The 13,505-nt window shown below is 32.8% G+C and overlaps 1 protein-coding gene across 2 annotated transcripts in view; it reads right to left on the bottom strand.

Annotated features, from left to right (window-relative positions):
- Epac (Exchange protein directly activated by cAMP) overlaps positions 1-8,263 on the bottom strand; it is a 489,842-nt gene extending 481,579 nt beyond the window's left edge. Inside the window, exon 1 of one of the 2 annotated variants that reach the window (XM_088242316.1) lies at positions 7,751-8,263. In XM_088242316.1, coding sequence (XP_088098442.1) covers positions 7,751-7,785 — 35 coding nt within the window. In that variant the 5' untranslated portion in view covers positions 7,786-8,263. The remainder of the gene's footprint in view (positions 1-7,750) is intronic. The other variant, XM_088242317.1, reaches the window with a different exon arrangement.
- Positions 8,264-13,505: the final 5,242 nt, after the last annotated feature.

The following is a 13,505-nucleotide window of genomic DNA, read 5'->3' as shown; positions in this document are numbered from 1 at the left end:
CGGTTTATATTTATTAATCGCTTAATTTGACATATGGATAAATAATCTTACGAAATTCACTTACATACCTAAAGTGTTGATATTTATTTCACACAACTAAGCAAAAAATTAGCAAATAAATATCATATATCATGTTGCTTCGAACAAATTCATGAAATTGCTAAGCAGGCTGTATTTCTATTTCTAGATAAGCTCAGTTTCTTGGAGAATCATTACAGACAGTGTACTGAAATAAACCCACTGAATTTGGATAGAAAAAAATATTAAATTATCACACTCGTTTTTATTTTTTCTGAACCTACCTTAATCTTAATGTCATTCGTAATCTTCTTTTATTTTTTGAAGAAATATTTACACATATAATAAAAAACCGTGTTCAGGAATAAGACTTTAAACCACAATTCTGGAAAAAGCGATTTCATTATTTCCAATGCGTGTTTAACCAATTTTGTAGGTATTGTATACGTCGCCGCCAAAAAGTTAATTCAGCCACTGAATGACGGCATTTAATCGAATGGCTTACGGACGCTCAGCAAAAATTTTGAAAGCAGGATTTTGCGATTTGTCTAAGGCATTTGACTGTTTTCGGCATGATACATTTGTCAGGAAACTTTGCCACTATGGAATTAGAGGTTCTGCATTAAATCTTCTTTCTTAATACTTAAGTGATAGAATGAGGTGATGTAGCTGGAACACGATCTCAAGGGTCTACTGTTATAATGGGTGTACCACAAGGTTCCATTTTAAGACCTTTCCTATTCCTCTTCTATATTAATCACCTACCTCATCTTGTAAATAAAAATCAGAAGATCGTATTACTTGCAGATAATGCATAGATTCTCTTCAAAATAAAACGACACCAATTGGTTATTGACGACATGAACAATGCTGTTGAATTGTTGAATTTGTTTAATTCCAACAATTTATTATTAAACGAAAAAATGACGAAATGTATTAGATTTGTGACACGTGATGTCAAACAAACTATGTTTAATGTAAAACTTAAAGACACAGAACTGGATCTTGTGAATACCACCGTTTATTTGGGTAGAAAATTAAATTCTACGCTTCAATGGGGTCCACACATAGCTAATTTATCGAACAGACTTAGTTCTGCAGCCTACGCAGTTAAAAAGATTCGACATCTTGCTGATGTGGAAACAGATAGGTTGGTATACTTCAATTACTTCCACAGCGTTATGTTTTACGGTATACTGCTGTGGAGAAGTGCTGAAGATGTTGATTCTGTTTTTGTGCTGCGGAAGAGAGCTGTTAGTGCAATTTACAATATGAGACCCCGAGAATTTCCATAATATATGTTTAAAGAAATCAATATATTGACAGTTACATGTCAATATATCTATGAAAACTTGATTGAAAACTTGTTGATTTTAGAGGAAACAGAAATTTTTTACAGGTTCACTAGAAATAAAGATATGCTAGTTGTGCCCACTACTAGACTGCAAAAAAATTATCATTATTTTGCCTCTAAAACTGACTACGATAAGGTACTTCTTGAAATTCAGGCTTTGCCAACAAAAAAATTTAAAGATCTTGTCAAGCACAACCTGTTTGGAAAGAGTTACTAATAGAGTCGAAGAATACTTGCAGAACAAGACAGCTTGGCATAAGATTCGTGACTATTGATTAAGATTTATTAATTTTAGTTTTTTGATTTAAATTGTGTCATAGAATCAAATTTATTTGTTTGATAGGTTTAATTTACCTTATTGATTTATATTTTAAAGTTATAATTTTTTTGACGATAATATATTCTATGAATCCTTTATAAAGAATAATAATAATAACGAAAGAGCTGAACGTCGCTTAGCCTCTTAATTTTTTTTTTTTATTCACTTCAAGTCAGTTTATTACACATTATTTGAGACATAAGTCCCAACACCATGGAACTAAAAGTCCTGTGTTAAGTTAGGACGATGTTAATACAACAATAATAATTGTTTTCTAATTTAATTTATTTTGCTATGTGACATTAGGTTAGATTGGGTTAAATTTAATAATTAAAAAAAGTTTCTTAATCTTGAACTTACAAAATTAAACAATTTTTTTACATCGAAAATGAAAAAAATAAAATGAATTGAAAATGGAAGATGAGTAAAAGATTTATGATAAAAAATTATATTTTTTACCGTAATGTTTAAACCATAGAATTAAGAATAGTCCAGAAACCGCATACGCACATCAAACAGAAGATGACTCAACTACTCATAAAAGAGTTGGCTTACGTTTTGACCTATTAGTTTATTTGTAGACGTCGCTCAGTACGCAACTCCTGATTTGAATTCAACTATGCCGTGTTGTGTCCTTTTAAAGTGTAAAAATACTGCTAGAATTTTTAAGAAACAGGATGCAATCACATTTCATGTGTAATTAGTAAATAAATGTGTATATAACAAAAGCATTACTTAAAAACTGAAAATTTTTTCCATCTGTCAGATTGTCGAAGAAACAAAATGGAAATTTCGTTAGTGTTGCCAGGGTAGTAAATTTTTTTACCCTACTTTGCTCCTCTTATGAGAGAATTAATGAAAATTGGATCTCAGATTAAACAATTCTGTGGTAGACATTTGACCGACATTATTTTAAAACATTAAATATTATTTAACATGATATAAAAATATCCGTTTTATGTAAAATAAAATTTGTTTTATATTTTAAGTTTAAAGTTACTCTTATTAAATGGCCCTTTACTGATCTACTCTGCTGTGTCAATCAATTTTTCTGCGTGCACAATATTTAAAAAAAAAAATAACAGATATCTTTTTTTTACCTTACATTTGAGTTATGATTTTTTTTTTCCCCATCAAGCAACATTACACTGCGACCTCACGAATGCGCGCGGCGAAAGTAGGGCGATTGGTAATCTAGCTTCAATATGTAAATGCTATTAACTATTAAATAACTAAAGTTTGTAAACTGGGTCCAGAATTTCAACTGTACATGCGCTCTGTAGCTGCAAGACGTGCTGGGATATTTATTTACGGTACAGCGCCCTAAGGTAGATTTTCACAAATTGCATAGAACGAAAGCGTTCTCATTTTTTTGGCTTGATTTGGTTTAACATACCTGTAACGTCACTGCGCTTGGGATTTTCGACCTGAATACCTACGGCCCTTGCTGTAAAATATACCGTCCTGCTAAGGCTAAATGTCGTATCTGCTGAATTGCAAATTTTACATACATTGGATTACTGTTTTTTGCTTTGCCGATCTTATTTCTTTATTTTTTTACAAAAGCACATCTCATATTTGAGAAGCAGAAACGACTTTTTGGTTTGGTAAATATGTTAGACCATCGAAAATCTATTACAAAAAATAAAACGCAAAACGATTTTTTTTTTTACGCCTGTTAGGCTTAGCAGGATGTGATTAGCTAACTTTGTGATTGATCAGTCTCAACTGATTTCTGTCCAAATTCGGTAATTTTTAATAGTCCAAATCACGTTTGCACTCATTTTGAAACACAAAAGAATCCACCGCTAAATAGGAAAAAATGTTCCTCAACTGTTAGTACCGCTATGACGGTCGTCAGCATGATGATGATGTTTGACGTTCTGCCCACAATCAACCCTCTATAGGAAACCTGCGTAATCTGGTCTGCACAACGTTTTAATGACGTCATCCACCTCTACATTACCGCCGCTAGATAACGGCACTGCTCTTTTAGGAATTAGTTCAAAGTAAAATACAAAGTACCTACCTAAAATAGGTATTTATCATTTTATTTTTTAAAAATGTCAGGGTTTATTGATTATAGTAGCCACATGATGGACGCCACACGGTGTAAGAGGAACAAAAATCACATACTTAATTCAAGGATAATGAATTGTGTATGTATTAGGTATTTATTATATCAATGTGTGGGCGTTTTGTAGTTAACTGCCTACACGATACTTTTGCACGAAAAAAACATAATTCAATATGTCAGTTTACAAATAGTATAAATTACAGATATTTATTTGTTAATTTGTATGATGATTTCTAATGAAATACGCAAACGTTAACTACGTTTGTTGGCCTCGTAGTGTAGTGGTCAGCGCGATTGTCTACTATGCAAGAGGTTTTACGTTTGATTCCCGGCATGGTTGACATGAAATATTTATGTATTTTTACACAATTACATTTGATTAATATTGATCTTCAAATCAAAAATGATCAATATGAACTGCGATTGAAGATGAAATGATGATGATGGTATTTTTTTTTTCAGTTGCATCGAAATTGATGTTTATAAGAGCTATTTTCTTTGTTTTCATAATCATTTCCCTTTCCACACCCAGTGATGCATAGGGCACTGCATTTGTAAACCAAATGTAGCGTATTTCGATCATCTGTTACATGAAGATAATTTGATCAGTCCCGCGCTTTGGGTGCAGTCCAGGAGCAATGAAAAATTTCATATTTGACGTCCACTCTGCCTGGAATCGACCCCAGGACCTCAAGAATAGTAGGCAAACGTGCCAGCCACTACACAACGAGGCGGACTTATTTCCGCTCGATTTCCTCATTCAAAATATTCACCTGTCATCGAATTGAAAACGCTGGTCGAAGGTTCGGGTTCTATTTCACACACAGAACTGTATTCTTCATCCGCCTGGAGGCAGAATACAAATCTGCTTTGATAAAATTGTAGCATATTTCTCGATTTTTTAATTCTCTGTATATCAAAGAAGAAGTTCATAGGTATTTTTTTATTGTGAATTGTTTTGATTGGTGGTTGGTTTCCTTGAAACCGAAAATCTATAACAACACTCTATTTTAGAAAGACGTAATTTTATTATTTTTTTCATATATTTTAAAGAAGCTTGAATGCACTAATCTTTACCGTGGCTATGAAAAGGTTTTTTAAATCCAATTTCCGTAGCACTTAATATCCTCATTGGGAAATTAAATGTTATCTTATCATTTCTTTACTAGTCATACAATAATTCGTTTTATTTCAAAGATTTCGTAGTAAAATTGTAAGTGTGTAATCACCTCATGTTCATGACTACGTTGATCGATATGTAAAATTAAATATATGTTGTTTGCATTAACATTACTCGGTCTTTGTAGTATGCTAAATTGTTAACAATATACAAGTTAACTTCGTTTTGCGCCGGTTTGATTTACGCCGATTTACAACTACGCCGGTTGGTGCCAATGGCGGCGTAGGGTTGCTCGGTTTGGCCGACACCAAACGACAATAGACGCGGCGATTCTAATATCAGACACACTTTTACAAGTTGTTTTATTCTATTGCCGTGTGTGTTCATTTTACGCCGATTTTTGTACGCCGGTGTCTCTCGGAACGGAACCCCGGCGTAAACTGACGTTTACCTGTATTACGGTTGCCCATGTAAAACAGGCAATGAATCAAAATAATAATAAGTCATTTTTATACCATCACTTCTGTATACTATTACTTCAAAGCATACAAATAATGCGCCATGTCTATGTAATAGGAGTTTTCAACTTATCATAACGAACGAAAATAGTTTATATCTTAATGCAATTATAAGCATCAACATAAAAATTCCAAATCAGAATTTAAAAAACGAATGAACAAATATAACACGGAAAAGAAGTTTATAATCAATCAAAACTACATTTTCTGGAATGCTTACATAAAGCTTTTTTTACATAAATGTGTAATTCCAAGGATCCTTTACGGATCACTTTGCCAATTTGTTTATATTTTTCGTGTATTTCAAAACTTATAACAGTAACCAGAGGAATTTAAATCCGACAGCCGAAAATTTTAGTTAATTTCCTTTAAACAACAATGCTTTGAGCATGCCCAAATGTTTATAGATAGGCTGGATTTCCTCCCTAGGAAGTTATTAACATCTAAATACGCTGTTTTCATGACTGATTTAAGCTGTGAGCAGAGAGATAAATAAATTTAACGATAAACTTGAACGACTTCAGAATACATGCAAAAGGTACATTTTTGGTCTTAGGAAATATGACCACATTTCTGATTATCGTAGGCAACTGAAATGGCTCAAAAGTAGACAGCGGAGAGTCTATCACTCCCTCTCACTTCTGTTCAATGTACTTGATAGTCCTAACGCTCCTATATACCTGCGTGAAAAATTTCAACGCCTATCAGTTCATGGTTTACCCCTTCGTTCTAATTCTCGAGGCACTCTTTTAATACCCATCCACAATTCCTCTTTCTTCTCTAACTCATATAGTGTCCATGCGGCTCGACTGTGGAATCATCTCCCATCCACCATCAAAGATGTTACTACATTATCTATATTTAAATCACGTCTGAAGAAACATCTCCTTTCTATTGCATTATAGTTGCAAGTGCACTCAATTGGTCTGGGTGTTGTAGTGTATTTTTCATTACCTCCTTCCATATCCCCTCTATTCCACCTGCTGACAAGCCTTAAATAAGAGGCTTAGCGGGTTATTCCTTTGAAAAAAATATTTTTAATATATATCTCTCTTCCTTTCCTTTTTCCTCTTTTTTTATTTTTCCCATTGAGTAAAAGTTTTGATTTAAGTTGATTTATAAACAAATGCGTTTATTTCAATTTTATGTATCTTTAGCTTTTAAATCTTTTTTTTCTATTGAATATGTTCTGTAACTTGAATTATAAAAATAAAACTTTTATTTTATTGGTTGGTTGGAAGAAATTGCCATTTGGCAATAAGCCCGGCAATGTAAAAATAACATTGTGTACAAAAGTAAAATAAATAAATGAAAAATAAATTTTCTGCCTAGACTTCCATTTTCCCTTCTCAAAAATGTTTTCCCTCTCTGTGGCAACAAATTTAGATCTTATTAACTCCCTAGGGAGGAAATCCAGCCTGTCTACAAACATTTTTACACACTCAAAGCATTGTTGATTAAACTAACTGGTATATGAAGAACTATAAAAACTAAAAAAATGTTTTTAGACGTTGCCCTTTAGGTGAAATGGTTCGGCCGGATGACTTTCATCCACATGATAAAGGTTTCAGCTCTTTTACTTCAAAAAAGTCAACAGTGGAATGGAAGAGTTGAGAAAATGTGGAAATTTAAACATAGGCAGAATGGTGAATGTTTAACAGTGTGTAAAATTGTCACATAAACCTGCCAATGACAGGTCAAAAGCTCTGTAAATGCCTATTGATAAATTGATGTTTTCCCTCTCTGTCGCAACAAATTTAAGTTTCTTAAAAACACCCTACATATTATTTTCTCCGATCATTTATCTTTCCACCATAACTACAAACTATTTGACAATAACATTTCTTTATTCAATATTTTTACATTAAATTATGACGAAAATGATTTGAATTTCTAAATAATCAGTGTGATAACTTAATTGACCAAACCGTTTTGAATCACGAAGAAAACAAACTTTACCTTTTCTGTTATTAATAAATCTTACAAACAATAAAAAATCGTACCTCATATTACCTGTAAATAATAAATTATAAGTACTTAATTTGACATAATTCGAATATTTTTATTTAAAGTAACTTCACAACCTTAATTATTTATAAAAAACTTGTGTATTTTCTTGTCAAATGTTGTTTAAGGCTTTAATATGCGACACTAATGTGAGGGTGTAATTCTCTCTTTATATCTCTAAATACATCATGAGAGGGATAGCAAACTGTACATATAACGTATCAATAAATAATTCGTTCTATTGTTTATTGTTGTACAAATAAAACGTTTAGATATGTGTATATTCTCAACAGGAATGCAGTTCGTCATGCAAAACAAACATTGAAACTGATCTTACCTTTTATCTATCGCCGTTAGCCACTCCGTTGCCATGATTATTAATTAAACAATATAAACACTGCACTTAAAATATTGTTCGCACTGCAATTGCCTCTCTATTCTCGTACACACTATATCGCCTCTGTAATTACCATCGTAAGAACGAAACGATTGCAAAATAACGTGCGAAATGAAATTGCTTTTATCTTATTCACGTCTGCCGAAATTAATCGAAATACGAAAAGTTTCAGCAAATTAACAAACTTCGCGACGACCGCCTTCTGTGCGGAATATATGCAACAAACGATCTGTAAACAAAGATAAGCGATGTTTATCCGACTTCCTTCGCGTGAAATCTGGCGGCAAAATTTTAATAGAATTTGGCAGAAAACAAGTGCGCAGAAACAGGTGAGCGCGAAACAAACGAGTGCGGATTGGAATGATGTCGAACGATTTGAATAATACGTACGATCGTGAGCTGGTAGGGCGCGATACCGGTCCTCCCACGCTGGTCGGCGGCTCGCGAGACACTGAGAACTGAGAGGTTCTCGTTGCGAGTTCTACGTTCTACCCACCTGCAATAGGAGGCAGTGGCAGTACGGGACGGAGAGCGCCAGGCTCTATGGTCCACGCCGCGCCGCTCTACGCGCAAGTCCGCCCGGGAGTTTCCAACAATACTCTTTAACACTTCTGCTATCCCGATACTCTCTTTAAAGAAATTTTATCAAACAGAAATCCTATAACACCCTGTTGACATAAAAAATATTGAAAAACTCTTCAAAGTATTTTGATTCCATAAAGAAAAGTAAAAAATATTTCACGAATTATTTTCAAACAAACGTAGGCGATGTTTATAATAATTTTGACGCTATGCCTACGAAGCGAAATAGGTCAAACCTTCGCCTTCGTAGGGAATTGAATCCGGTATATACGCGTATTACGAGTAGGTCACGCTCCACGCAACAGGTTCGCTGAGAGTTTCCTTAAGCCGCTTGGAAAAGAATTTTCTGGGGTGTCACTCAATGACAAGGAAAATCTCAAAGTAATTTCAGTCTCATAATAACATTTTGATACTGGTATCACAGATGCGTAAATCAAATAAATCCGTTAACCTCTAGTACACGGGGCACCACATTGTTGAAATATTTTTTTGCATTAATAGCAACTTAGGATAACATAAAATTAAAATGAAATATTCTAGATAAAAATCGCTTTCTACTTACCCATTCTAGAAAAATTCGTCCACAAAGTTAACAAATCAAATTACAATATTTTTTGTTTAGCCCAAATAAAACCATTCAGGCTTTCACCGTAAAAGAACAATATCTCAACAAAATCGAATTAAACAGCTACACAGTGTGTAAAATGATCACTTTAACCAGCCAATCACGTATAGTAAGCTAGGATCGAACTCGGCACCTTGACCATGGGAGGCGAAGGCGCCTACCACAGGCGGACTTACCTCCACGTGATTTCCTTTTTCAGGATTTTCACTAATGTTAGTCATCATGTCAAAAATAGTCTTCCAATATTCTGGTTCTACTTCACATACAGAACTCTGAGTATACGTTATCTACCAGGGGTCCTATTCTGAACCGCTCTTTGGCACGAGAAAACAGTTTTTCTCGTGTATTTAGGACGCAATACGCGAGATAATACGGCCGCGAGAGCGTTTGGAATACCATCCCTGGTATTCTTCGTCATTTCAAAACTAGTCGTGTAAAAATAGTGGTCCACAAGCAAAGTTTTATATTCTCTTTTTTCAAAAATATGCCTGTATTATTGATTAAACATTTGAAAAAATACTAATTTACAAAAAAAAACTAAACATAAATGGTATTTAAAGACACTTTATTTCACTTTTTGTTGTTTGTTGGTGGAGATTTTGGGCCAATGAAAAATTTTTTTTTTCGTAGAAAGTCGATGTCAATTGAAAATTCTTTTTTTGGGGTGATACCATGTGTGTTGGATTTGTTCACTCAGTTTACCCTGAAGATGGCTCCTGCAATGGTAGCCGAAACTTCGGAACAAATCCATCCCACACGGTATCACCCAAAAAAAGAAACACATTAAGTTCATTGTAATGCAACAAAATGGTAAAGAAATTAATCATCTCCAATATTTCGATTTACTTTTAGATCCAAGGTAAAGAATTACTTAATAACTTTCATTATTTCCCTTTTCAAATCTAAGCTCTTACAAACAAAAAAAAGAAATCTTTATCTAGTGTAACAGTAATTTAATAGGAATAAATCATAATATTCATTTGTACGTTTGCAGTAAATTGTAACTAGCCTGAAATTTATTGCAACTGAAAGGGAAAGGACTTAGGCACTCTTATCGTATTTTTAAATTGATCAACTCTTAATTAATTTGGAATTCTGTATTAAATTTCATATCACGATATATCAACACATAAAATCAGTTTATTCTAGGAAAAGTTTAGTGAATATTATTGGTTCCATTAAAAAATATATGCATGAACTAAATTTGTAAACTAAGCGCGGTAGAAGCTGTTTCATTTCGGGAAAATAAACTTGAACATTGGAAAAAATTTCAAGTAATCGTCGTTCCTAAATAAATATACAAAGTTTTAATTAAAAAACTTTTAATTTCCCATGTACCTAGTCATAATACAATTTCTTACTCTTAAACCATTGAGACACAAACATTAATTATTTATGTTTTCTCGCGGAAGTTAATATTGAGGCAAAATAATTATTAAAAATCAAATTACATGAAGTACGTATGTTCATAAAACGCTGTATTTTAATGAATCAATTAGACATCTTGATTAGTTTGTAATAAAAAAAACTGTTTTTTTTTTTACTAAGATGCCATCTACGTCTTTTACTTAATAATAATTTATAATAATGTTTTTATATATTTGTTTAACTTTTTGTACATAATGTAATTTGTACATTGGCGGGCTTATTCCCAAATGTCAATTTCTTCCAACCAGCCAATAAAATAAAAGTTTTATATTTATAATTCAAGTTACAGAAAATATTCAATAGAAAAAATATTAAAAAGCTAAAGATATGTATATCAAAATAGAAATAAACGTATTTGTTTATAAATTAACTTAAATCAAAACTATTACTCAATGGGCAAAACTAAAAAAGAGGAAAAAGGAAATGAGGGAGATTAAGGAAGAGAAAGGAGATGTTTCTTCAGACGTGATTTAAACATAGATAATGTAGTAACATCTTTGATGGTGGATGGGAGATGATTCCACGATTGATGATCGATTGATGAGTTAGAGAAGAACGAGGAATTGTGGATGGGTATTAAGAGAGTGCCTTGAAAATTAGAACGAAGAGGTAAACCATGAATTGATAAGCGTTGAAATCTTTCACGCAGGTATATAGGAGCGTTAGAACTATGAAGTACATTGAACAGAAGTGAGAGGGACTGATAGTCTCTCCGCTGTCTAATTTTGAGCCATTTCAGTTGCCTACGATAATCAGAAATGCGGTCATATTTCCAAAGACTTATTTCCAGACCAAAAATGTACCTTATGCATGTATTCTGAAGTCGTTCAAGTTTATCGTTAAATTTATTTATCTGTATCCAGACGGATTAAAAATACAGTTCTGTGTGTGAAGTAGAACCAGAACACTGGACGAGTGTTTTCGACTCGATGGCTGCTCGCAGGTAAAAATCTTTAGTAAGTAAATCGAGTGGAGGTAAATAAGTCCGCTTAGTTGTTAAGTGATTGGCGCATTTGCCTATCATTCTTGAGATCCTGAGTTTATTTCTGGCGGGGTGTAAGTAAAATGATCAACTTAGTTGAAATAACAGTTATTGATATTTAAACGAATTCCCAATCAAAATTAACGTAACGTTGACGTCGTCTATCCGTGGGGGTAGGTAGAAACGATAGAACCCCGAACAACCCTATAATATATTTACACATTAAACATCATGGACCTAATTTTCTCTACATTTTATCATTATCATTCACTTTCCGCGCCTAATGGTGCATATGTCACTGCATTAGTACACCAAACGCAGCGTACCTTGATGGTTTTGTACCACGATATCTAGGCCTAACTTTAAGTAACTTTGTCAAGTTTATAACTAATATTATAAATACAAAAGTGTGATTGTTTGTGTTTCGTTCATGTCTCATCGATGCGACCGATTGACATTTTTTTTGCATAGGGATAGCAGGAGAGGTGAGAAGTAAAATAGGGTACTTATTATTCATCCCGAATTGAAAAAAAAAATGCAATGAAAAAAAATATATATATATTAAAAACAAGCGGACCCGACAGACGTTGTCCTGCCCGAACGTTAGCTTGTCTGCTATTAGCTGGTTGAACAAACATTTTTTTGTAATTAATTACACACGTTACTTATTTTGGCCTTTTTTAAGCTATTTATAATTTCGTAATAAGGGTTTGTTTTTTTGTTTTATCTCCACGTGTGATTGGCTAAGAGGCCTTATCGTGCGCAAATAAAAATCGTGCAAAAATCACTACTCTAGGGCCACAATCTATTGAGAAAATACGTGAATGTTGATAAAGAAAAGTCAGACAGCGTTTTACCCTGAGCTTTCTTAAATTAAGACACTCAACTCATGCCCAACGCAAATTTAGTTATTCTTTAATCCCCAGCTGTGTTTTGATGTGATCTTGATATCAATTTCGAAACCAAAATCAATTGCAAAAATGACAAAATACATCGTTTTAACATTACATATTTCATTATGTTGCAATTTTTTTTGTACTTAATATTCCCAATCAGCAAAGGTGCAATCTGAATAAGAATCCGTTTTTAAAAAATGTCTAGAATATCGGTTTTTTTTAATATTACTAAAAATCCATTAAAAATATGTTTACATGTACACATTAAGAAATTGTTAGGAAATTAATCAAACCAGTATCCATTGAAAATAATTTATGTTTGTAAACGTTAAAATACAAACTTTTTAAATTCACACAAAAAAAATATTCTCCAATTTTTTTGGAATATGCATTTCAGTCGAATGCAACTCTGGAAAATCTATGAAAACACATATATACTTCAACCTTTTTTCTACTTAATATATTGAAGATGTTATTATTTGTAAACCTTGAGTACGTGAATTAGAAAATTTTGCAAAAAACCGCACGTAAATCTGTCAAGCCATTTTCAAGTTTTTGCTAGACGCAACACGGCGATTCATTTATATTTATATATATATATATAGATAGACAGATAGATAGATAGAGGATGATCAACATTATTTGAAAATAAAGCCGCGGGTAAAAGCTAGTATTAGGTAAATTTTTTTAAAACATTCCTATCTGGTCTACCTATTTTTTAGCATCCAACTACAGTTGTAAATATTTTTCTTTCTACATGTACAAACCATAAAATCTTCTCAGTCTTTATTTATTCATCAGAAGAAAAATGGAAAGATGAAAATGAATTGTTTTCAAACAAATGGGTACGTACATTTTCGAAAAAAAAAATTGCTTTACATAGCGTAGAATTTTAGTTCAATTATTATTTCATTCAGGAAACGTAGGGGACAGTAAACCGTCTATTTTATCTCAAATACCATTATCCTAATATCACTTACGTATATCTACAAATCAATAAAGGATTTGCTCCTGGCGCACGAGAAAGCAATTCATGGATAAATCAAAGCATGATTTGTGGCTTGATTGCCTGGCATGGAGTAGTGGAAAAAATGATTCTTATTGTGGTTTTATTGTTACTTACTTTTGTTTAATCTCTCCACAATGCTCCAAAGTTTAGTGTTTTTACTGAAGATGGTTACT

The sequence above is a fragment of the Micrasema longulum genome, unplaced genomic scaffold, assembly GCF_059751315.1.
Source record: "Micrasema longulum isolate JH-2025_06_02 unplaced genomic scaffold, ASM5975131v1 h1tg000133l, whole genome shotgun sequence".
Lineage (NCBI taxonomy): Eukaryota > Metazoa > Arthropoda > Insecta > Trichoptera > Brachycentridae > Micrasema > Micrasema longulum.
The sequence above is the reverse complement of the archived record's forward strand: the minus strand, read 5'-3'. Positions and strand labels throughout refer to the sequence as shown.